Source organism: Trachinotus anak, unplaced genomic scaffold (genome assembly GCF_046630095.1).
Source record: "Trachinotus anak isolate AG129_WGS33_773 ecotype Australia unplaced genomic scaffold, CSIRO_AGI_Tana_v1 ptg000009l, whole genome shotgun sequence".
NCBI lineage: Eukaryota > Metazoa > Chordata > Actinopteri > Carangiformes > Carangidae > Trachinotus > Trachinotus anak.
The window spans coordinates 16,670,625-16,697,473 of NW_027273860.1; the positions used below are offsets into that span (position 1 = coordinate 16,670,625).

The window sequence follows — 26,849 nt, forward strand, 5'->3', positions numbered from 1 at the left end:
CCGATCCTCAGTGAACGGCTATGTGCTCTCTTCACTACAGGTATTGCCTTGCTGTACCTGCAGCTGCACCGCTTGTCCCATGAGGCCTCCCACCTGCAGAGGGCACTGGACTATGTGAAGAGGACCATGAGGATCCTGAATGGTCGCAAAGTGACGTTCCTGTGTGGTGACGCAGGGCCGCTGGCAGTGGGCGCAGTGGTCCACCACAAACTCAACAACACTGCTGACAGCAAAGACTGTCTGTCAAGGTGAGAGGCTATAACTGTGCATAATGTTATGGATGTGATTGTCCAACTAATGTGGGCCATGCTGTCTTCTTAAATGAGTAGAAAACTTTGTGGTTCCATCAGCATATGATAGAATATCTTCAAACTTATCCCGAGGTTTGCTGCCTGAGTGCAGCCTATTTGTGGGAGTGATCCTAGTGGTGTGTCTTCAATGGAAACCTCAGCCATATCAGTCAGCCTGTGTGTTTTCTGTCAGACTCCTCCAGCTGCAGCGGTCAGTGCTGAGCCCAGACTCTGAGATGCCAGATGAGCTGCTCTACGGTCGTGCCGGCTACCTTTACGCTCTGCTCTACATCAACAAGGAGATAGGAGCTGACACAGTGGATGAGAGCACCATCACAAAGGTGAGACAGATACACATATTCAGGCATCTTGACAGTTTAACCTCTAAAGTGTTGTGAGTACAAAGTTTACCTCAACATCTGGTGTTATTATGAAGCATGAGCATACTGTGCATTTGGCTTTTGAATCTCATCTGCGACACAGATCTGTGTTAGGTTGCATTTTCTCCAGTACGGAACTGAACTAAGCACCAACAGCAACAAAATCACATCAAATCATCTGTAATGATGAGTTAGCACCATCTCTGATTAAAGCTTGTTTATTTGTTAAACCCTGGTGTCGTTCGTCCGTCTCATTCAGTTGGTGCTATGCAGCTGCCTGTGGTCTCCACTGTAGAGTGATGTGCTACGGTCATTCAGCTAATTCACTCACTTGTTCACTAAAACCGCTGTCTGAGTTTAGTAGCTAAAATGTCAGTTAGATTAATGCAGTCGTGTTCTTTCAACCAACATCTGGAGAAGGATTTAGGTGGTTGACAGCTGCATTCATTCCTATTGAGCCTTTAAACAATAAAAGTAAAGTCACATCCACAGCCATGATGAGACACTGGCTTATATTTTCAAATATTTTTAGCATGTGTGTTTTCATAGTATTTACAATTAAATTAATCTTGACATGTGTTGAGACTGATGTTGCCTTTGTTATTTACTAGTTTTAAAAAATCCATTAACACATTTTTAGTTGATAGTTACTGTTTTTACATAGACTCATAACTTAACTTAAAACATTTCTGATAAATGTGCCTTAAATTTAATTATTAAAGACTGTAACCAAGATATGTGCTTCTAAATTTCCTCAAATATGTCTTTAGCATTTTTGTTCTGAATATACAATGATACCGATATACAGCGTCTGTGATAGGCTGATATCTACCAGTGTAGTATTTCCTGGGTGACGTATTGATCTGGTTTATGTCCACTTGAGTAGTTCTGCAAACTGAAGCCTCTATTTGAGTTTTCTTGGCAACAGCAAAAGTAATTTTTGTTTACTGTTACAGCTTTTCAGATCATTTTCAATCTGATCAATAATGTTGAGGAGGTGAACATGTGCACAGGAAGGTACATCAGAGGACAGACATTGTTTCTCTCAGTAAGGCTGTTGTTATAACAATATGCTCTTACTGAACACGGACAAAAGTGGATTAGGGCACTAGAACCAAGGCACATGCACACGCACGCACGCACGCTCGCTCACTCACTCACTCACTCACTCACTCACTCACTCACTCACTCACAGTGGATAATAATCCCCCCACATGCCGTGTTGACGATTTTCCTAAGCAGTCACACATACACACTGCAGAAACTGCAGGACCAGCTGTCCCCTTTGGTAAAGTGCCAGGCCAAAATATATATACTACACACATACACACATACACATACACACACACACATACACATACACATACACATGGACAGAAGGGTTGAGAGTGTAGGCAGCAGCAGTGGGGTCATAGAAGCTACTGTTGTAATGTAAGAAGTGTTAGTAGTATTATAATGAATAATGAAGGAATAAAACTTTTTGAAGCTTTAAAGCTCCAGTTTCCTGCAGCTCTGCACTTCTGTTCATTTCGCTATATATCAGCTCATATATCTGTCACCAGCACACACACAGCGGCACGCTGCAGGCTTTACCAAACACTGACTTTGCTCCAGGGTGCTGTTTAGAGATGTTTTAGTCTTCTTTGTTCTCTCTGAAGTGTTGAGAGATGTGTTCTTCTCCATGTCAAGATTTTCACACTAGTTTTTTTCATTCTCTTAGTCTTTGTGGTATTTTTTGTGGTTTGTCTGTTTGGCTAATTATACAAAGTTTTCTGCTTGTTCTGCTGAGTTTTTCTTCTCTGACTGACAGCTTGCAGTGTAGATTGTGTTGCTCGTTGCTGAAAAAAAGTTTGTGGAGTTTGTGTTTTTCCACCAGCAGATCTTTTTTATTGTTTGGGCTACAGCTAGATACAGTATCTCTGGTTTTTGCAGCATATACCAAATGTCAGTCCTCAGTCTTATGGCAAACTACAATGTTAGTAGGACACTGTCTTGCTGCAATTAGCTCTGCAAAACATTACCACATTATAAGAGGTGCCTTTGACGAATCTACTTGTCTGATAGTATATACAGAATGTACACATAACCCTTGATTCATCTTTGATATAAAATATTGATTACTTAAATGCACCTTTAAAATATTTTGCAGTTTTTTGCCACTTATCAGTTGCACAGTTGTCCGGCCAACATGACAGCATAATCTGTTGGCCCCCTGCTCACAGCCTGAAGCACACAGTGCATTTAACATGTCTGTTTGAACATTTTGTTGATGAATATTCAGTACTTTATCGAAACCTGGGGAAACAGCATATTTGCGGGGAGACAGATGATATTGATGATCAATGCTGTCAATCAGACACATATAGAATCTGATCAGAATGTTGCTTTTGTAAAGACGTCTTTGGCAGATCATTAGAATTGATCAGACCAGGTTAAATCAGACGAACATCAGCCCAGTAGGATGGCAAACTGAGGGACTCCCTACACATATGAGGTCACAGAGCAGCGAGCTGCTCTCCGGGCTCCAGCTACTGCTTAGGTCACTGTCACTGCACTGACTCACACTCTGAGTCTCTGTTGTTCCTCTCATCAGTTTTAGATTTTGTCTTGACACTGCGTCCCACTCCAGATGCAAATTAATGACTTTAACATTTAAAGTATTTAATTAATCTGTTGTATTCAGAGCTCTTAGATTAGATTCAGCCTGTTCAATCCTCTTGATGCTGAGTCCCGCTGGCTCCTGTTTGTTTGCACTGATTCATTTACATGGCAAACAGATTAATTTCCCCTGAATTACATTTTCCCCCATTTAAAGAAACAGTTGATTGTTTATTGAAGCTGTGTGTGTGTGTGTGTGGGTGTGTGTGTGTACTTGTAAATACTACATAGTGAGGACCAAAAGTAATTTGTTAAAGTGATGACATTTTGGTCCTCACTCCCTGACACACTTTCAAAGGACTGTTTGAGGGTTGAGACTTGGTTTTAGGGTTAGGGCTAGAATTAGGTTTAGGTTAGGGTAAGAGTAAGATTAGGGTTAGGCATTCAGTTGCGATGTTTATGGTTAGGTTAGGGGGCTAGGGAATACATTGTGTCAATGAGTGTCCTTGCAAAGATAGAAGTACAAGTGTGTGTGTGTGTGTGTGTGTGTGTGTGTGTGTGTGTGTGTGTGTGTGTGAGAAAAAGAGAGAGGGATAAATCTGAAGGTCTGGTAGATGGTGCCTGTCTTGACAGACATGCAATATGTCAGTTGAATGTATATGGAAGTCCATGAAGATTTATATGTGTGGATAAATGTAAATAAAGATGTTAATTCAATTCAATTCAATTTTATTTGTATAGCGCCAAATCATAATATACATTATCTCAAGGCACTTTACAGGGTAAGGTCAAGACCTTACTTTGTTACAGAGAAAAACCCAACAGTTCCCACAACGAGCAAGCGCTTGGCGACAGGGGGGAGGAAAAACTCCCTTTTAACAGGAAGAAACCTCCAACAGAACCGGGCTCAGGGTGGGCGGCCGTCTGCCGCCAATTAATTCTATTAAGTCAATTAATTACTGAAAAGTTACATTGTAAAATACTCAATGAAGGCCTTTCTATAAAGGTGTTCATTTGACTTGCATTTAGTCACCCTAAATAATACTGTGAGTCAAAATAGCCCCATCCGTCCATCCATCCATCCATCCATCCATCCATCTGTTGCTTATCTGAAGTCGGATTACGGTGGCAGGAGGTCAAGCAAAGTAGTCCAGACATACCTTTCCCTATCAACATTTTCCAACTCCTCCTCGAGGATCCTGAGGTGTTCCCAGGCCAGATGAGATATAATCTTTCCAGCATGTTCTGGGTCCACCCTGGGGCCCCCTACCTGTTGGATGTGTTTGGAAGAACTCCAATACAAGGTCCCCAGGAGGCATTCTGACCAGATGCCCGAACCACCACAACTGGCTCCTGTCAATATGAAGAAACAGCAGCTCTACTCTGAGCTCCCCCTGGATATCCAAGCTCCTTACCCTATTTCTAAGGCAGTCCAGTCTCCCTGTGGAGGACACTCATTTCAGCCACTTCTATCTGCAATTTCAGTCTTTCAGTCATTGCCCAAAGCTCCTGACCACAGGTGGGGGTCGAAACAGAGATCGCCAGGTAAATCGAAATCTCTGCCTTCTGCCTCAGCTGTCCTTCACCACAGTGGTTTGATACAACGGCCACTTCACTGCTGACACCACACCAATGCTGTCAATATCCCTCTCCATCCTACCCTCACTCATGAACAAGACCCTGAGGTCTGGGTCTGCAGGTGCACTCACTCATCTGTATTAAGGCCCAACAAAATGAGAACACTCAACAAGTATTATCTGCAAAGCTTCTGTGCTTAAATGAAATGAGACTAAGGCAGATCTAGTACAGTTTGTTGCTGTATGTGTTGTAATGTAAAGTACACTGAATTTCTTCCTGTAATGGAATGTGCTGGAGTCCACTCCTGGCCAATATCAGTAAAATATTTAGTCATTTTAAATCATGTCCATTTAATACAATTTTATTCGTTTTTTGCCAAAACACAAGAAGAATGGAACCAATTAATTTGTTAAAGTTTAATTAGTCAAAAATTTCTGTCAAAGGATTCATATTTAAGAACCAACCATTCATTAGTAAGATTTCACTCTTTTTTATGTATATATTTATTTTGTACATTTGCCTTTTACTTGATCTACCTGGGTATGGGTGATACCAGTCTTGCACAAATTTTAGAAAAATGATTCTTTTCGACTGCTCTTTGCTGGAGGAGATTTGTTGCTCCACCATCTGCTTTAAAATACCCTGAAGGTGTTCTGTGGGAACATAGGGAACATACCAGGTCATAGTTATTACTTTTTTCTTCTTTAAAAACTCTTGTGTGGTTTTCGCAGTGTGATTGGGATCATTGTGAAGTTGAAACAATCTTCTCTACATATTTCCACACCCCCGCTGCCATTTTTCATGGTGGGCCCTGTGCGGTCATTGTGGTTGTCCTGGGCGGGTGCAAATATGCTGGACCCCATCTGATCCAAACCAATGTATTGTGGTTTCGTCGGAACAAAGAATGAGCTGCCAATGTTCATTAGGCCTCTTTTGGATGTGTCTTGGACAAATCCATCCTGTCTGATCAGTCACTGGAACACAGATTTCCACTGATAATCCTTGTGCCAAGTCAGGAGCGCTTACTCATCTGCCTTTCAGTGCAAACTTTTGTAGTAGTGAATTGTGCATGGCGTCATTTTTCAAGGACATCCACTGCATCTTCTGTTATTGGTAGCATGGGTCTTCCTACACCTGCTAACCACTGCTCTGGCTGCGTTTCTGCTTATGTTCACTAGCCTCTGGTATCCTCTCCATCTTCATGAAGCTTCACAACCTGGTTTCTTACTTGTTTAGACAGTTGGACAGAACCCAGACCAAAGTTCAGAAAGCTTTGGTGTTCTCAGATTATTTTATAACCTTGTTCATGGAATCAGCCTTATTTGGAAATCACAGGTGTAATCAAATTTGTTGTTTGTTTTTAAATATAAATAGGATCAAATACCCTACAGTTCAGCTTTATTTACTTAATACAATCATTTTAAGATTACACAATTTTAATCATTTGACATTTTAGTGATATTGACCAAGCATGTACTCATGTTTTTGTACTCTTGCTTACTACTTAAGGCCTAAGCAATGCATAATGTGTTTAGTGGAAACATGAAAAAGCTGCCCTAGACTTCTGTAAAAGATGCACAGGCCAGGCTCTGGTGTACATTTTAGGTGTGTGCATCTCTTAGACACAACCCTACTGAACCTGACGCAGACACAGGCAGTACAATTCTTTATTCAATTCAAGACATTTGCTTACAAGGCATTATGCTATTTCCACAGGGCATTGCATATCTACTTGCAACACACATTTTTTAAAATATATTACATTTGAAAATGGCTCAAACCTGACCCAAGCAGAGTTTAACATGTCTGATTTAAAAAAAAAAAAAAAAAAGTGTAAAAAGAGTGTATCTCAATGTTTGAATTATTCCCGCAGAGAAAAGGATTTTATCTGTCTCTTCCCTATTATTGAGTTCAGCTGTTGACCTTCTCAGCTAATTGGCTTCTCTCAGGGCTTGCTTGGCCTTCTGTTACTTTTCCACATTGGCCCTTTCATTAAGGGAGGCACTGAGGCATGTGTGTGGGTCTCAGTCAGCCCCAAACAGATTCAAAATGTCAGTGGACTCTACCAGGTCCAGCATTGAATTTTTTCTTTTACATTCATGTAATAATTGTCTTGACCTTTCTCGTTTCTTTACATTTTAATGCCCAGCATGATGTCTTTACACAGAGCTCGAAAAGCTAAATACATTAACCACAGGAAGGGCAAACTTGATGTAATACCAGATTTCCCAAATGGGCTTTACTAATATGAGACATACAAATCCTTTAGAGGTGGATCATGGGAGCGCTGACCGCTTTTCTATGTCCCTTTCTAAAGTTCTTGACATAAAAAGAAAGAAAAGACACAATAGATAAAATGGAGATAAAAACAAATAAAACTAAACAAAGGCAGGTCTAAACAGACTGGTTGTGGGTCCGCAGTTTCCATAGATTTTAAGTCCAAAGGGAGATCGTTCCAAAGCAGAAGCCTTGACTTTAAATCCTGATTAGAGGACCTCAGAGACCTGCTGGTGCGTACAGTAGGGCTGCGGCAGTTCTCCATTGTATTAGTGGTGATCATGCAAAACTGATCAAGGAAATGCTTTACACAAAAAGACCAATTCTTATCAAACTATATGAAGCTATACCAGGCTTAGGATATAGTTTGGTATAAAAGGTCCGACAGTCTGACTCTAAATTACTAGGTGGAGTTCTGATTTCCCAAAGTTCATCACAAATACAGCACTTTTAAATTTAAAATTAAATTTCCCATGGCTTTGGCCTTTGTCTTGTCCATTGGGTGAACTGTCATTGCATGATTTTGTGCATGACTGTAGATCTCCCCTTAGGAGAAATAAGGTGCAAAAGAATAGAAAATAAATCCTGTGCAGTTTGAGAATAATAGGAGACCTTCAGGAAAAACAGGAGATCTTACACTGTGCTTACACTCCTTCAATCTAAGGATTTGAGGTTAAGAAATACAAAAAAATGGTGAAAGTCTTATATTGATCTTAAATTGAACTCAACTAGGATGAATGGGCAGATTCTGTGTCTTACTTTTCTCTCAAAGAACTGGGATCTGCTGTTTCATGCACACATTCAGTCAATCAAGATTTCAGAACTCTTTCAAAATACCTGTTTCAAATTTTCCAAGCAAGTAATTTCAATAATTTCTGTATAGATGAGATTGGTGGAAAATATTTGTTCAGGTGGGTTGTGCAGTGACGGAGGAGGGCTTGTGGGTGTGTGAAGTTTTATGAAACTCACCGAGGCAGCAGCCAGGCCTGTGTTGGTACGGTGAGTTGTGTAGCTGCTACAGTGATGGCCACAGTGTGTGGTTGTCATGTTGTATAACTGACATTGCATCTGAATCACTGAAACCACTGTGACACAAGCAGAGTTGGCTGAGATGCAGGGCGTCAGATCTTTTTCTGCCTCAACGGTGTTTACTCAGCATGAATCTGTTTTATAGAAGGAGGTGGTGGTTAAATGTAGAGTACAGGAGGCATTACATCAAGACCCCAAGGGAGGGTCCTCTATCTCCTCTATTGTGGGGAAAGAATCAGCGTCTCAAAATGAACATGAGATGTACAGTGTGGTTCGAAATAGAAAGTAGGAGAGATGACAAATGGCAAATACATTTTAATTCTAATGGAAAACAATATATTAACCTTCAAATAAATAACATATCACATATTTCTGAATATATCTTCATCTTTGTCTATGCAGTGTTTATTTAGACTGGGAGTCAATTGTCAGTGAATGTTCTCCAGAGTAAGCACGTGAGGACAAATTCTGGTCCCAGAAATCAAAAGATCAAAAAATCTCTCTCTCTCTCTCTCTCTCTCTCTCTCTCTCTCTCTCTCTCTCTCTCTCTCTCTCTCTCTCTCTCTCTCTCTCTCTCTCTCTCTCTCTCTCTCTCTCTCCGATCTTCAGGTGGTGACGGCCATCGTGGAATCGGGGAAGAACATGTCAGCAGAGCAGAAGAAGACAGATCGCTGCCCTCTGCTCTACGAGTGGCACAAAAAGCAGTACATCGGGGCTGCTCATGGCCTGGCCGGCATCTATTACATGCTCATGCAGGTAAGGGTGGGGAAGAGGCTGAATGGGTGAGCTGGCTGGTGGAAGAAGGGTTGTGTCTCAAAGACGGAAATCCTCTTGTTGCTGAATCAGGGTTTACCTTATGGGAAAACACTGATATGACAGGCCCACTTTGGTTATGCTGTAGACTCTCTCTGCAAAGGTCTCCTTTGAGTATGGTAATGTGTGAAAATGAGTTAAATATTTATCAAGGTTTCTGTCAGTCACACCCCATTACAACAAGAAGAGCCACAGCTGGAGTGGCCATAAGGCATACCAGGACAAATCCTGGCGGGCAGCTGCATCGGTCAAAAACTGCGTTAATGTTTAAATGTGATCCACATGGACCCTTTAAATCTTAAAATCCAACAGTGATTCAGCTTCATTACTTGGTAAAAGAACCATCTTTTGATTTCTGGGCTCATTCCAGTTTAAAGCGCAGCAGGAGACATTAATCAGTAGGTCAGTGGCTTAATGTCTGGTGTTTGAAGGGTCTTATGGTCCTGGGCTGAGAGCCAGTGGAGCTGCTAACTCCTACAGCCAGACACCTCACGAGTGCTGTTGGCTGCATAGCTAAATTTTATCAAGATGTGGGCTGCAAATGAGTATGAAGTGGATCTCCAGCTGCCTCTAGTCTGGGGCTGGTGCACTTTCTAGAGTGTTGGAGATATAATTAACATGAATTGTGCTCATGTGAACAGCCCAAAAGAAGTTAATTCACTCTGCAGATATGGAAATAGATGTAATAATTTCCTTTATTTTTCTTTGCATCTGTGTTTTATAGTCTCGTATATCTGCTATAAAGATTAGTACGATACAGTAATGGTTGAACAGCCACTTCTCGTGATGATTGTGCTTCATGTTTAGGTCATTGAAATCAGTCCACAGACCTGACTGAACTCCTTCATGCTGGAAATTAATAATTCATCCCTGCATCAATCTGAGGGCGTGTGTCAAGTCCATTTAGACCAGTTAAAGAATCAGCGTTGTTTTTTTTTTTTATCATCTTGTTTATCAGTGTATCATTTTATAATGCCAGGAACATTGTGCTTATGTACATTGTCATCGTCAACCTCTAAGCCACCCGGATGCCCTATAAAATGAGCTCTGGTGCCTTTCTGTATAAAACAGATCTGCTAACACTGCGTGTCCACCAGGCACGGCTGAGTTATGTTCCAGCTCTGTTCTAGACAGTGTGACTTGAGAGTCTTGTGGCTCACATGGGGCTCTTCTCCCTGCTTTACAGTCTGTGTCATTGGGTATAGTGAGTCCAGTTTTACAGAATAAGCAGTAGGCGGAAGACAACAGGATGGCTGGATAAGGTTGTATAACTTGGTTTTCTGCTGTTGTTTCTGCAGCAATTGTAATACTGTATGCTAATCAAAGTACTCAGTCTGTGTGATCAGCTAAGATCTACAGGATTTTACAACAGAAAGATCCAATGAAGGGAGAAAAACTTAAAATAAACATCTGGTCTGGTGTTGGGTTTACTGCTCTGCTGTCCAGTCTGACTTCTAATCCCCCCCCCCCTCCCCGATACATAGATATGACAGTGTTATAAGCAGAGTAGATGGCATGCAGCAGATGATAGAACACTCATTAAAAACATTAGACTTGAGACTTCACTTGGACTTGTGAGCATCTCAGGTTGCCTGATATGACAATAATGTGACATTATGCAGAAATATATATCATGAGTTTCTACAATCATTATTGATTCATAAACTTTCTTTTTTTGACTCCATCTTTCCTTAGTTTAGCTCCAAACGGCTTCAATATGACTAAAGAGACAAAATGTGTCGAGTTACTAAAACAGGATATTATAAAATGAGACAGAGTTGACCAGGAGAAATTAAACTGATCTCTGTCTCTGTCTCTTTTCAGCCAGGAGCAAAGCTCCATCCAGACATGCTGTCAGAGCTGGTTCGTCCCAGCATCGACTATATCCGCCACAAGAGGTTTCGTTCGGGGAACTTTCCATCATCACTGAGCAACGAGAGTGACCGGCTGGTTCACTGGTGCCACGGAGCGCCTGGTGTCATCCATACGCTCATCATGGCTCATAAGGTGAGACTGTACTGTGTGGTTCACATCAATTGTCACAGGCTGACATCTGTCTGAACTGACCAGTCACATGAACAACACTGGCACCTTGTGGTTGTGCACTGCACAGACAGTACATTGTGTTACATGTATGTTGAAATGTGTAGTATGATACCATTTAGCCTATAGTTGTAAAAATGGTTAATCTACTTTATTGGAAACACCAACTCTCTTTCATTTCATTAAATTACTTTTGGTCCTCACTATGTAGCATTTACAAGTACACACACACACACACACACATATATACACACTGCAGTGATGCATGGTAGGCTAATTTCTTCTTTTCTTGGCAATTAGGGAGCCACTTGGCAGCTAATGTGCTGCTATTCTGGCATTTTCATTCCTCTCACTAATGCAGAGACTCTTTGGCACCACACAGAGAACAATACACAATGGGAGACATGATTGCTTATCACTGTCTCACTATGAGCAGACCACACAACAAATCTGCCATTTGTTGTTGCAGGACGAGCATTTTAGCAGCTGCATAGATTTTGTCAGTGGTTCATTTCAGGTCAGCTGCTCCATCTGTAGTGTCTGCCTTTTACCTACCAAACATTGATTTGCCGCAAACTGGAGCATGATGGAGTCATTTTCAGAAAACATGAGCATATTCTTAAAATCACTTTTTCACAGCGAAATCAGCAAATCACTTTTTAACAAAATGAAGATGTGTCAATATAAAGAAAAGTGACAACTGTTAAAGTAATTGTCTCTTACACAAGCTGGGAGCATCTCTACTAATATAAGATGATAAGCCTTAAAGAGTGCTTTATCATTCTTGTTGCTATGCAACACAAAGCTTTTCAATATACCAGCTGTGTGATAAATTGTCCCACCTCAAAGGTCTTGTGTAATAATGATGTGTTTCACTTTGAAACTCAAATCAACTTTATTGATAATGAACCTTTCTTACAAACATGCAGCCCAAAGTGCTTCAAATAGTAAGATAGAATAATAAAATGTTAAAAACAGTAAAGTAAAAATAATAATAAACACAAGGGATAAAAATAAATGCCAAAACCAATGGTTAAAACCAAGGCTAAGGCTATAACATAACTCTAAATTAAAAGCTAGATTAAAAAGATAGGTCTTAAGTGTCCTTTTAAAAATAGTGCACAAGCTTGCCATTGTAATATCCAGTAGCAGTGTGTTCAGCAGTTTAGGGGCATAAAACTGGAAGCAAAGCCTCACCACTACTTTTATGTGACACATATGGAACATTTAAAAGATAAGCTGTGGAGGAGGTTGGTGATTCAATTCAATTCAATTCAATTTTATTTGTATCGCGCCAAATCATAATATACATTATCTCAAGGCACTTTACAGGGTAAGGTCAAGACCTTACTTTGTTACAGAATAAACCCAACAGTTCCCACAACGAGCAAGCGCTTGGCGACAGGGGGGAGGAAAAACTCCCTTTTAACAGGAAGAAACCTCCAACAGAACCGGGCTCGGGGTGGGCGGCCGTCTGCCTCGACCGGTTGGGTTTAGGAGAAGATAGAAAGAGGGGGAGGGGGAGGAGAGGGGAGAGAAGAGAGAGAGAGAGAGAGAGACCAGGAACAGCTGTGTCGGTAATGGTGTTATCAATAATAATGACAGATAACAGTGGTTAATAGTAAAGATGAGTAGTGGTGGATCTGGATCCTGCTGCTCCCGAGGCAGAGATACCTGCAGAATGAGGACAGAGAGAGGGAGAGAGAGGAGAAGCACAAACTACGGGAGAGAAAAAATACAAAGTTAATGGCATGAAGTTATCGAGAGAGAGAGGGGGAGAGAGTCAGAAATAGAGAGAGAGCGCCCAGTGAATCATGGAATCCCCCAGCAGTCTAGCTCTATAGCAGCATAACTAAGGGATGGGTCAGGACATACCCAAGCCAGCCCTAACTATAAGCTTTACTAAACAAGACAGTTTTAAGCCTGATCTTAAAGGTAGAGAGGGTGTCTGCCTCCCGAACCCACACTGGGAGCTGGTTCCACAGGAGAGGAGCCTGATAGCTGAAGGCTCTGCCCCCCATTCTGCTCTTACAAACTCTGGGAACCACAAGTTGACCTGCATTTAGAGAGCGAAGTGTCCTATTGGGAAAATAGGGAACTATAAGCTCTCCAAGGTACGATGGTGCCTGACCATGAATGGCTTTGTAGGTGAGGAGGAGGATTTTAAATTCGATTCTAGAGTTTACAGGGAGCCAATGCAGAGAGGCTAACACAGGAGAGATGTGATCTCGTTTCCTAGTTCCTGTCAGTACTCGTGCTGCTGCATTCTGGATCAGTTGGAGGCTTTTTACTGAATTTTTGGGACATCCTGACAATAAAGAGTTACAGTAGTCCAGTCTTGAGGTAACAAATGCATGAACTAGTTTTTCAGCATCCTTTAGACATAGATTGGGTCTGATTTTAGCAATATTGCGCAGGTGGAAGAAGGCTGTCCTAGAGACTTGCTTTATATGTGAAGTAAAGGACAAGTCCTGGTCAAAAATGACACCAAGGTTTCTGACTGTAGCACTGGAGGCCAAGGTGATGTCATCCAGAGTCAGTATATTATCACATAGTGTATCTCTGAGGTGTTTTGGGCCAATTACAATAACTTCAGTTTTGTCTGAATTTAAGAGTAAGAAATTAGTGGTCATCCAGGTTTTTATGTCCTTAAGACAGACCTGAAGCTTGGCTACCTGGTTAGTCTCACCTGGCTTCATGGATAAGTACAGCTGGGTGCGTAACAATGGAAATTCATCTGGCGCCTCCTAATAATGTTTCCCAGAGGGAGCATATATAGACTGAAGAGCATTGGTCCTAGCACAGAACCTTGTGGAACTCCATGACTAACTTCTGTGATGATAGAGGAGTCATTATTAACATGAACAAACTGGAGTCTATCTGACAGATATGACTTAAACCAGCTTAGTGTGGTTCCTTTGATGCCGACCATATGTTCTAGTCTCTGTAATAAAATCTTATGATCAATGGTGTCAAATGCGGCACTAAGATCTAGTAGGACAAGTACAGAGACAAGTCCATTGTCTGAAGCTATGAGGAGATCATTGGTAACCTTAACCAGAGCTGTTTCTGTGCTATGATGGACTCTAAAACCTGACTGAAAATCTTCAAACAAACCATTCCTGTGCAAATAATCACATAACTGGTTTGCAACAACCTTCTCAAGGATTTTGGAAATAAAGGGGAGGTTGGATATAGGTCTATAATTGGCTAAAACATCAGGATCAAGAGTAGGCTGGAACATAAAATGAAAATGAAATATCTGATGTAGGGAGGAGTAATGTTGTTTCAAGCTTTATAAACAAGCCAAAGAGCTTTAAATTAAGTTCTAAAAGCTACAGGCATCCGTGCAGTATATCTTATGTGGCAGGGCATTATAGCTCTTAGAGACATTTTAGATAATCTAGTAAAAAGAGAATTACAATCGTCTAAAAAAAAAAGAGTTGAAAAATGTCTGACATTGGCATCATTTGTAAGATGAAAGAAATTATGCTTTAATGACTTTGTTAAAATGAGAATTTATTTAATTTAAATTGAGTTTGTGGTTTGTGTTAATCAGATTGCTGAGACAACCAAACACAATGAATGCCAGGGCCAGAGGAATGATGTCTTTGGGTTGTTGGGGAATTCTTCAAATTTGGCACAAACATTGATTTGGACTCGTGGATGAACTGATTCGATTTTGGTGGTCAAAGGTCAAGGCCACTGTGACAACACAATACATGGTTTTGGCCTCTTGAATGTGATATCTCAAGACCACCTTGAAGGAATTTCATCAGATTTGGTACAAACATTAATAAATGACTCAAAGATGAATTTATCAAATTTTGGTCAGAAACAGACAAAATTCAAGGTCACTGTGACCTCATGTTCTTGTGAATCCGATACATCAGGAATGCCCAGGGTGAATTGAATTATCTCTGGTCCAAACATTTATCTGTACATTCTGCAAAAACATCTCTGGACATTATTCAGTGCTGTAAGCCAGGAAGGGGAGATTGTGACCATATTTCCTGCAACTTAGCTGGTTGGTGGAGGCATACAACCACGAGGCAGTAATTCTACTTCTCTTGTTGGTTTAGGTCCTATTAAAAGAATCTCACGTGGCACATTGATGTCATTTGGCAAAACAGAACTGTACAATTGTGTATCATCAGCATAAAATGGTAATTGACTTGGTGATGGTTAATAATGTTTCCTAGTGGGAGCATCTATCATGCAAACAAAACTGGGCCAAGAATGCTCCCTTGAGGAGCTCCGTATTCAATACCATAAGACTCAGATACATGAGCTCCCAGGCCACCTATATATACAGCTAATGGGTCAGAGAGACCCACCCTCTTCTCAGGTCTGTCAGGTAAACTTTTGTGGTCCATCCAATCAAATGCTGCACTGAGTTCTAAGAGAAGATGAACATGCATCCATCCATTGCATCCACAATTTTCTGTGGATACAATGGATGGATGCATGTTCATCCAGTGATAGGTCTGATTTCTGGAGGAGAGGTTTTGCCATAGACTTGAAGGCTGCAGAGATGTCTTAATTAAGATAGTTTATTACACCAATCGTAACCTGGGAGAGGCTTTGGAAACAGGATTTAAATAGCTTGACAGTGATGGGGTCTAGAACGCAAGTGAAAGACTTCGTCCTTCTAATCATTTCACTTATTTCACTTACTTCTGACATCATGTCAAAGATTGCCATCATAGATGGAGGCCCACGGAGTCTGAGTGCATGGTCTTCTGTGTATTGGACTGTGGTTGAACTTTTTAGTTACACTCACTGGTGCAGGATTACATCAGCTCACCACTGTTTGCCAGGAAGCAGCATTATTCCAGGAAGCTCAAGTCCCCATTTAATAGGAACTTAAAAGTTGCTTTCAATCAGCGAATTACCACTGTTGTCACGACTTGCTGTGTCACTATGGAAACCTCAGGAACCAAACTGAGGCAAAACGATGCAGCTTTGTTATGCACATAATTTAGTTCAATTTATTGTACATCTTCTCACCAGTAGTAAACAAACAGGCGTAATGAATCTTGTACTTACTACAGGTTGTGAGTAGGTTTGGATGTAGCTGGCGAGTTGCCCCTTGCTGCTGCACTAGCAGAATACAGAACACTGACAGTCATTGTGTCCATGTTGACAACAGCAGCTCCATCGTCGATGATGCATATCCTGCTACAACATATGAACTTTAAATATCTGGATTAAAAGCACAGGTCCAATTAGAAAAGTATAATTTAATGTCTGTGGACGGAAGAAACTTCCTCAACTACTGGGACAATAAACAACTATGTTGCATCTGAAAGCTGGGGCTAGTGGGGAGAAGAGCGGAGGGACTGTCTCTTCCTCTGTTAAAACAGCAGCTTCATGTACACAAGGTACAGCTTTTTCAAGCATTGCTAGTCAGACAAACTGTCAGTTTCCTATGATGTTCACACTGTCTCAGTTTGTCCCATGAACTTCATACAGGTAATCTGTCAGCTCTTTATGAAATGTAGAAGCATCACTCTGCTCTGGATTAGGTTTATTGCTGCTAATGAGGTCTGGACATGTGAACGTTTAGTCTTTTATGTGGCCTCTTTTCTCCTGGGAAAGATAGAACATAATAGTCAGCCTGTCAGGAAGATGCTTTCTGTAGTGTATGGATTAAATGATACAAGGATTATAACTCATACTGGTTGTTGAGTTGAAGCTAACGTTTTATAGCTGATATTTTGTGCTGCTTTTCAGTATCCACACCGGGCAACTACATTATCCATGTGGACAAAATTACAAGAGATAACAAGTTTAAATTTTTCAACAAGCAACTTCACAACATTATGAATTTTCAGAATTTAGTGTCTGTCAAGAAGTTCACGGGCGTCCAGGTTATCTGAACGCCCGCTTGACCTGCCAGTGGTTGTTGTAAACTGCTTCTTTCTCACAGGCTTTATTTGGCTTTATCCATGTCTTCATAGGTGTTTAAAGAGGAGAAGTACTTGAAGGAAGCTGCAGAATGTGCTGAGGTGATCTGGCAGCGCGGTCTGCTCAGGAAAGGCTACGGTATCTGCCACGGCACTGCTGGCAACGGCTATGCCTTCCTGTCCCTTTACAAGGTCACCCAGGACAAGAAATACCTGTACCGTGCCTGCAAGGTAAGACAAAGGATCATTCTGCTTATGAATACTGACTTGTGATTTGAGTGGGAATGGAACAACAGAATGCAAGAGTTTTATAGCAGCCTCATTTAGTCTGTATCCTAATGTGTCCCTCATAGAGGAGGAAATATTTGGTATTTTTGCAAACACAACAAGAAGATAAAAACAGAAAACAAAATTTGCAAGTGTTAAGAAAAGTGTTTTTAGATTTTTAATGCATTTGCAAAAAAAATTCAAAAACATACCTTTTGGAGTATAGTTTGATAGGCAAAAATGTCAGTCTTATCGATTTCCAATTATATCTACAGCCCAATAAAGTGTGCAAAAAGACTTGCAAGGGACTTGCATGCTTTACTACCTCCATTTGGTCAGCAATGATATATTGTCCCTTTTCCTTTATCTTCACCCACTCTAATTCTGCTTGGTGTCTATAGAGAGTCACACAAATGAAGTGTGAAATTATTTCTGCATGAAAGCAGCAGAAACTGCTCTGTGTTATACACCAAGACTACTATTAGAAATTACATGTTCCTCACCACCTGGATATACTAAATATGTTTCATATATTTCATACAAATCTTTTCCCCCAAAATCTCATCAATGGAGCAGGTGGGAGCAGGTGAGTATCGGGTTGTCATAGCAACATTGGATAAAGTGATCAAAGTGAGCCCACGGCTTTTTCTTCTTTTAGAACAGAATTAAAGAACATTTAGTGCTCTGGTTGTGTTGATGGCAGCAATGACTTAATGAAGTAATTATTTGATAGTATAATTTTTTTTTTTCATTTTTTTTAAAAGCACACACCCCGCAATGTGCACAATGTGTATAAACATGTTGCTGTTTTTACCTTCCTCTAGTTTGCTGAGTGGTGTTTGGACTATGGCACCCACGGCTGTCGCATCCCAGACAGACCCTACTCTCTTTTCGAAGGTAACAAATATTTATCATTCAACTCTCACCCAGATTGACTCAAACTGTGCCTGTGCCATTTCCTTTCTCTTCCTAGAACCACAGCTTTTAAGTCAACACAAATGCAGGCCTGTAATTTGTGTTGCAGACATTTAGTCTGCTGCTTCTGCCCATCAGAGGCCAGTTTTACAGCAGCCTGAGTAATTTTGTCTGTGTGAAGTCAGAGTGGCCTTTTAGCTGTAATGAAAGAATGAAGGACACGTCTGGCAGCACAACACAGCAGAAAAGCTCCCATTTGTAGAGATGAACCACTGACTGCACCGGAGCAGTAGCTCTAATCACAGCTTTTAAACTCTGATAGTTCACATAGACAAGTTTATACAAAATACTTATTATTGTTTGGTTTTCAAAATAATCAATGTCAAGGTCTTTGATATAGTTAACATGAGGCTTCAGCAGCTCAACAAGGAATCACTGTCCAGGGAAACACAAAGAAGAAATTTGACTGAGGATTTTGTCACCCATCACTTATACTAGAAGAACATTAGAAAGGGATTTTGTCCTTCACAGTTTGAACAGGAGAAATTATTACAACCTGTTTATATGGGCACCTGACTTCTGCTTTAAAATTGTGAATCTGTCCTTTAAATGATTCGCTTTATTTCAAACTAGAGATTTACTCAATCAGGTTGAAACCAGTAAACTCTAAGGAATGTCTGAGTGTAGACCTAATTAATATATAAATCAGTTGCTAGGAAACATTGGTAGTGCTAGCCAACAAAGGCAATCAACTATGTAAGCTTAAGCTGTAACGTCACTACTGAATAAAGAAGCTTTGAAGCCACTATCTGACTGAAAGCTGAACTGAGATCAAAAGAAACTTGAGTACTTGTAGCTGTGGCCAGAATCACATAATTTGGGACTTTGGGAAGAAGCTACACAATATGTTCAACTTAACTGCTGATCCGTTGTAAATGTAGATATGTCTGTATAATGTCTGCATGCATGCACTGAGAAATATCTGTTTTTCAGAATTAGTATTCATGAGAGAAATATCTAATTATATGACCTAATGACTTAATAGTCCTTTTTACTAATAATGCTAGACTAGATGTTAGACATTACTTCCCGATATAAAACATTTTTCAACAGCATTTCAAGTGTTAACCATATTTCATTTTACACTGTTAACAGCAAGATAGTTTTGGTCACACTCACACATGGCTGTGAATAGGTGTAAATAGCTAGTAACTTCTGTTTCTCTTAGTTTTAGAACTAGCCTATGTTTTTACTTAGAAGAGTTGGTACAACAGTCTCTCCAGACTTTCTGTTCACTTGCTATATAATTGGTTGTCATAGGTTTTTTTTTTCTTCCTTCTTTTATCAATAATATCTCTGGTGCCTTTACAGAGTAGGGAACTATAAACCTGACCAGTGGACAGTGAAATGTGTAAATTGTGTAGCTGGCAGTAACAGGCGGATTTCTCCTCTTCAGGTATGGCAGGGGCCATCCACTACCTGTCAGAAATGGAAAAGCCAGAAGCATCCTGTTTCCCTGCCTTTGAACTTTGACCTGCCAGCTGATGGGACTGGGGATGATGAAGGGGGCACGGGGACAAACTGTTGTGGAGGCTAACCTGAGTTTTTACCCAAACACTCGACAAGTGTGTATTTGTGATACAGCTTTCAACTTTGGTCACGAGTGAATAGCGACCAAGTTGGACTGAAGATGGGACTGGAGTTGAGCAAATCAAAGGAATATCCATAAAGATAAAAGGGAAGATTGTTTCTGAACAGAACTACAGGTTGAAAATTTAAGAGGACAATATTAATGGATGACCCCTTGCTTCCAGTGGGGAACTTCAGCTCTGTTGTCATCCTGCAGTGTATAGTGTTTATGGTGTTGGGGTAAAGACGTGGACCCCATGCCTCTCCTTACAGTTTATTTCCAGCTGGCATGGACACAGAAGAACACACCCTAACACACCCTCAGCCTTTAATATTGTAGCACCCAGGCCAAGAAAGAGGGTGTGTGTGTGTGTGGGGATGTGTGTGGGGATGTGTGTGTGTTTTGGTATTTCTATGCCTCTGCATGCTCCCTGTAAATGGCTTTTGGTGCCTCATATCCTAGTCGATGTAGTGGTTTCTTCTTCCTGTATTTGTAGCTGTGCTGTTGCAGTCTGCCAGGTGTTTGTCACATAATGGGAGAAAAGTTTCTCTCTCATCATTCATTTCATTGAGAAGTCAAAACTGGCTTTGTCCCATTTTTGTGAAGCTGACTGATGCATCAGTTATAAAGTTAAACATTAGCTATTTAAGCCCTCTGACCATCTGGCAGGACCCATAGTGCTGTTATGTTTATATTCCACTTAGACAGGGGAAGCTAGTCAGTCAGCCTAGCTTTCTAACATTAGCACTGATTCCCACTGGACATTACTTCTTGCTCATGTTATTTCCACAACTGCTGAGTCACTAGCAGCTCCGGCACCCTCAGTGTTGCCAGTGTAGGAGGGGAGTCCAGCTAGCATCAGGTGTCTCTCCTTTATGGGTCTAGGTTTGGTGACAACAATTGACCAGATTGTCAAAACTCACACAAAGTGATAGCCCTTTAACCTCAACACTCATTAAACCTGGATTTGAAATTAGATGAGTCACTAACTTATGGAGTCACGGAGGAAGTGTTGATATCACAGATGTGGCTAATGTTAATCAACAGATAATGAAAAAAGGTATTATTTTTGGTAACTGCAGTTTTGAAATAAAAAATAAATGCAAATGATTTTCAATTAAGTATAAAAGCCAAGCCATTCCTTGACAAATGAAAAATATGATTTTTGAACAAAGTAACACAAAAACTGTAATAAGCTCCTTTTCTGAAGCCTAAAGCTAGGTAGCTACTTAGTTTGGTAACAAATGAGATAAATCCCTAATTTTTTTTTTTGCCAAGCTGAAGCTTTAAGGCAGATACTTTTTTGTTGCCCACAATGTGACAAGTGTCTAATGAACTAAAATAAGTAAGTCCTGTTCTGAAAAGGTGTTTACATTGGCTGTTCAGGTGCCAGGAAAAAAGCCTTGTTTTACATTTATAGCATTTCCGCTAAAACCAGTCCAAGCTAGCTTGTTAGCTTGCAGCACGTTTCGGCTTTAGATTAGGTATTGAAACATTTATTTAAAATAAAGTTGTAGGTATCGCCACACTTAGATTTGGATGTAATATGTTATAACACATGATGGTTGAACTAATTTAGATTTGTTTTTGTTTTTTTAAAGATGTTCATATTTGTCACATGGTGTTGATACTGGCCTTAAATTTAAACGTGTGCTAATCCTGTTTTGTTTCTCAACTTTCCCTCACCTCACCTATCACCTTCTTCTGTTGTGATGTACATAAACAGCTGTAAAATCATCTGTCTCGTGCACATTCATGAGGTCTTTAGAACAGAAATGGAGCTATGGAGCTGTTGAATCGTTCTGGTCTGTATGGATCATTTGGTTTATAAAAACCTTTCAGTAGGAAAAATTTAATTATTTTTAATTGTGTATTCACACTAGAACAGTAAAACATTCATTTAAGGTTTAACTTAAAACACACTCAGTTTCTAAATGTATTTTATAAGCAGACAAGATTAGAGCCACATCAGCAGTCAAATTTAAAATTCAATTCTGCATGCACTTTCTATTTTTACTTGTTTTTTAAAGCAATATGAAATTAAATTTGCCAAGTGACTAAATTAGGTTATTAGTTTTAGTATAATGCTTTTTTTCATCAGACTGAGATTTCAGTTATCTAATGGGTGTATTACAGGCCACACTGCAACATGGATCTAATCAACTTGGGTACAACATCAAGGTCGATAAATGCAGACTGATGATACCACCAACGAAATCGTAGCCTATGATGCAGTTCATTATACACCAATTAAAGGTCATTAGCATGTGTCATCCATCTGCAGTGCTATAGTGGTAAATTATGGCCATGTCTCAACTCAGAGGCCAGATCCTGTGGAGGACGTGGTCTGGGAAGGTGTGGCCTCACAAAGACCGCGAAGACCAAACCAAAATGAGACGGTCTGGTCTGCAGAGTATTTCCTATTTAACTTTAGCTGCTATTTTATTTGCAAAGTCCTCTTATTCTTTTTTTGAAAAGTGATTTATCACTGGCATGCAATGAATCTTGGGATAGGTTTGGCTGCTAAGAATCAACCCGTTGGATCCTTTGTTGCCTCAGTAACAAAGAACACGTCTCGGCAAATGCAGCTTTCAAAGGATGCAGCCCCTGAGTTGAGAAACAGCTAATGAAGCTAAGCAAAAGGTGACAAAACAACATGTCGATCAGTGCGTCAATTCATGCTGCATTCCTATTGGCTGGTTATTAAACATAGGTTGTAGCAGCAGTCACACTGTGACATGGTCGTCCTTAATTCCTGACACTGTCATAATTTTGTCCCAGCCAGGCTATCTTTGGTCACAAGACAAGACAACGGCCATCTTTGAACCTCTCCCACAGTGTGATGTAGGACCACAGTTTAGGAGCCATGACCAAAAATATCACCATGTTTCTTGGTCATCTTTTGTCTGGGACAACCAAAAACCTGTGTGGTATCGACATGGAGCTGAAACGATGCCTGTACAGCACATCCAATGATCCCGACAGCACGTGAATGCACATAAATGCCTAATTCTCCTGCAGAGGTCTCATCATGAATGTAATTGCATGAGGATAATGTCACATGTGAAACTATGTGAGTGTTCATCAGTTAGTGTGTTTCCAGGTTCACTGGTCCTTTTAGTGTATTCGGTGGTGTTTTGTGTCCTGGTCCCAGCAGCGAGGACTCTGGACATTAGTGGAGATGTGTTAAGTGTTTGACCTTTGTCCCTGTCTGTGTATTTGATTTGGTTCAGGCTAATTGGTGTCAAGATATGAGTGTGTGTGTTTATTTCTTCCTCATTAAACTCCTGGGCTTCAGTGACGAGTAAGTAATCGCTGGTCTTAACATGCTTTTTGGCTCACTCTGTGCTTACAAAGGTCAAGTGAGAGAATTCATGCAAGGTTTGAAAATAAAATGAATAGAGCTCCTGTACTGCTTGTTTCTTCTTTTATTAGCATCATTTTTATTTCAGATAAAATTCACATGTGCTGTTTTCTAGAAATAGAGTCGTGTATATCTGTTTCTCTATTCTGAGTGCAAGGCTACAAAGTTTTTTTTAAAGTTTTTTTTAGTTTTTTTTAAATCTCCAGATCATGAGTTAATTATTTTGTTATCTTGAGATGACAAAGCTTGTTTTGTTGTGATAACCAGTTAATTTATCTCATTATCTCAAAAAAAAAAAAAAGAAAGCTTTGCCTTCTCTTACAACCCTATCAACTCAAGCTCCAGCAGGATGCACACATTATGTTGGGCCTGCCACTGTTGGTCCTCAGTGGCGTGATGATGTGTAAAGTCGACACCTGTCCAGTCTTATTCACTTCAGTATAGTACGGATTCAGTCTTTGTGGGTGATTATTGCTGAGCATAACATTCTTATTATTCAAACTAGAGTTAACTTTATTCTGGATTAACAGACGTGGGTCGTTCTTACATGTTTGACAGACAGCCTGAAGCGGAGCTGTCCAGGCCTGTGGTGCTGATTCGGTTACTGCTCACACGCAGCAGTTTGTTTTCCTCCACATCCAACTATGATGATACAAGATAAATCAACCTGTTATCATACATCACATAATAATTTTTTTTTTAAATAATTAATAATAATTAATAATCGCAAGTACAGCCATTCTTGGCTTTCATACAAGGGAACATTTTTGAGCCCAGAAAAAAAATGTGTATTATTGTGGCACACTGTATCCCTGTCAGGCAAACACAAATACAGTTATTGAGCTCTGAATGATTTTAGATTTGCTCAAATTAAATGGCCTTATGGGATAATATTTGCTTTACTAAACATAATTTATCTGTGTGCAAAAAATGTGTTCATAATCTTGATACAAATATGCCATAGACTAGTAGACTGTTTTACTTTTTACACTATGTTTCTACAGTATGTTCCTGTTTACAGAAAGAGGGAACAAAAAAATAACTTATCAAAAAAGAACATTTTACTGAGCTTGGATGATGAAAATTTAAACAGTGGCCATATTTGCCAGGTAAGAAAACTGGTGGCTGGTTACTATTTTCAGCTGCAGCAAAACAGCACAAGCTGTAATAGCTGCTGGCCATGTAAACTGTGCCATCTGCCTCACGACGGATGTATCTGTTGTCTCTGAGGCTGTTCCTTTGAAAGCCCTGTTTTTCTTTTTCTCTTTTTTCATTCGGAAAGGGAATGTCGGTCAGTCCAGACGGAAATATCTCATCCACTATCGGGTGTTTTGCCTTGAAATTAAATGCAAACCTCTTTCCCTCAGAACGAATTCTAATAATCCTCTGACTTTTCATCTTGCACCATCATTGGGTCAGAATTTTCATTTCTCCAATACTTTTGTTTATGAACCAATTACCTGCAAGGCTGATGGCATTCCCATCACAGGATATCTATTAATTGACAAAGGTCTTGAATATTTTTTCTTGCTGTTGATGTAACATTAGTTGTAAAAAAAAAATTTGCAGAGGGCTTGTACTTTATAAATATTGGTGGGTCTTTCTGGTTTTCTGTCATTTATCTGGGTTCCTGATGCTTTAGGAAAGTCAGATTTAAGACAAGACTTTTTTAATCCCACACATAATAAAATTTAACACCAACTCGGAACTGGACAGAAACATGTCAGCAATTCTGGATTCTGGGAGGTAGTGCAAGATTCGTCTCCTACTCCCTGATTTGACTTGTGTGCTTGTTGTTTTGTCACTGTGTTCACACACCACAGTACCTCTGCTTTCAGTGTAGGCGTACACCTGAACGTTGTCTGGAGATCTGTTGTCGCTGGCTCTGGTGCTGGCATCGGAGATGGGGGTGGAGGCGAGAGTAGAACAGAGCTGAGAAACACTTGGCATCTGTTCGCAGGTTGACTTTCAAGCTTTGTGTTTCTCACACTGAATATGGGAATCGTGTGCAATCGTGAGTTTGAAACACCACCTGCACAAAATACCCTGTGTCTCGTCTGCATTGCCTGGTAGCAGTTTCAGCCATGCCACGATGCCTTGGTTGAATAGCCAGTTCTCCTTTGATTGCACCTTCCCATGCAGAACCAGTCCTGACCTCCCTGGGGGCCCTCCTACCTGACCCATGAGCCTTTGCCACACAGTCACATCTGACACCCCAGACCTCCCTCTACAATCCTCCCTCATTTAAAACAACTTGCTCTGTCTGTCAGTTTAAGAATAAGTCGACCCACACAGAACAGAATGAAGTATAAACAAACAATATTTACTGAATATTTTCTTTAGAATCTTAATATTCATATTGATATAAATAAGAAATTGTAGAAAATAATGAAATATAACACCGTGCTTTGGCTGCTGCCTGGTAATCAGACCATTCCTCGGACTTTTGTCAGACAGAGTCACAGAACAGTCCTGGAAGTGGCTGATGAGCAAGACAGGGACAGAGACGCACTGTCCAGCTCGTTAAAAAGAGACGGACATAGAGATACACACATCAGGTTAATGTTACTGTTTGTGCAGACTTCAAAGTTGGAGAGAGCACAGAACACGTTTACTTGCTAGCTGTTCCTGCAATTCACTTTCATGGTGTTTTTTTTCTGATTGTACACCAGTATAATTCCTTATCTCATTAGCTGCAAACACTGACACCTGTTTTAAAAGAGGCGATGGCCTTTGTGTAATTTGCGTGACCTTAGTTGACTTGCATCGTGAGCGTATGGGCCCTGTACTTTCTGCAAACTCCTCCCATGTGCCGTCCCAATGCCGTCTGCTGCTTTAAATTCCAGTGTCTGATTAAAATGATTCCTAAAGTCCTATTTCCCATGTATTCACATTTTCACATTGAAAGATTGATAAATTAACAAATGTTAGGATGCGTACTAGCATGCTGAGGTTAGCATTTAGCCCAAAGCACAGCTCTAGCATACTGTAGTGATCCTCAGACCATAAAGGTCTTGGTGGTGGCGTTTTACCAGGATAGATTATCTTGTGATTGTACTTTAAATGTTTCTCAATAGTTCAATTCTAAAGACGACGAATTGAGATGTTGGCCATAGAAAAAAAACATATAGTCAATTAAATTTTGGTGAGATAAGCATCAAATAAACTCATTAGTCAGTGTCACATTTTATCAGAAGTGAAGTTTATTTACATATTTCACAATGTATAATGATATTTTATGTTGAAATCCTCAAAGCAGATGAAAAGGAGAGGAAGTTAAAAGGAGAGAGAGAACACAGGGTTAAGATGCTTCATCAATTACAGAATCTGTTGCATAGTTTGACATGATTAAACAGAATATCTTTTCTAATATTGTGCTATGTATTTCCTATATCAAACAGCCCGAGACCAAAAGAGACTCTGATGCTGCAATGGGCCCCAGACTTATTACTACTGGTTTCCTGTAGGAGCCCAGAAACATGACTGGGGTCAGAAGAGTCTCTAAAGTGGTCTTCCATTGACTCTACATTGGCGTGTGCTCTACAGATGTTCTTTCATTGTGAAACAGCACCATGACTGTCTTGAGAGCAGGATGGACCAGGGGATGAATCCCTTCCAAAATGCCATAAACAATATTTAAACCTGAAAATGGGCACAGGCTGTGAACTAAATCACCCCAACAAAGACTCAGTACAGGCTTTGTTGTTGTGCAAAGCTTTTACAACCACATCTGGTGCCATAAAGGGGAGTCCACTG

General features: G+C 40.3%; 1 protein-coding gene across 2 annotated transcripts in view; it reads left to right on the forward strand.

The window, feature by feature from the left end:
- Positions 1-23,141, forward strand: part of lancl2 (LanC lantibiotic synthetase component C-like 2 (bacterial)) — a 30,270-nt gene extending 7,129 nt beyond the window's left edge. Inside the window, exons 4-10 of one of the 2 annotated variants that reach the window (XM_071485588.1) lie at positions 41-248; positions 484-631; positions 8,762-8,908; positions 10,790-10,972; positions 16,972-17,148; positions 18,009-18,081; positions 19,556-23,141. In XM_071485588.1, coding sequence (XP_071341689.1) covers positions 41-248; positions 484-631; positions 8,762-8,908; positions 10,790-10,972; positions 16,972-17,148; positions 18,009-18,081; positions 19,556-19,632 — 1,013 coding nt within the window. In that variant the 3' untranslated portion in view covers positions 19,633-23,141. The remainder of the gene's footprint in view (positions 1-40; positions 249-483; positions 632-8,761; positions 8,909-10,789; positions 10,973-16,971; positions 17,149-18,008; positions 18,082-19,555) is intronic. The other variant, XM_071485589.1, reaches the window with a different exon arrangement.
- The last annotated feature ends 3,708 nt before the right edge of the window (positions 23,142-26,849 follow it).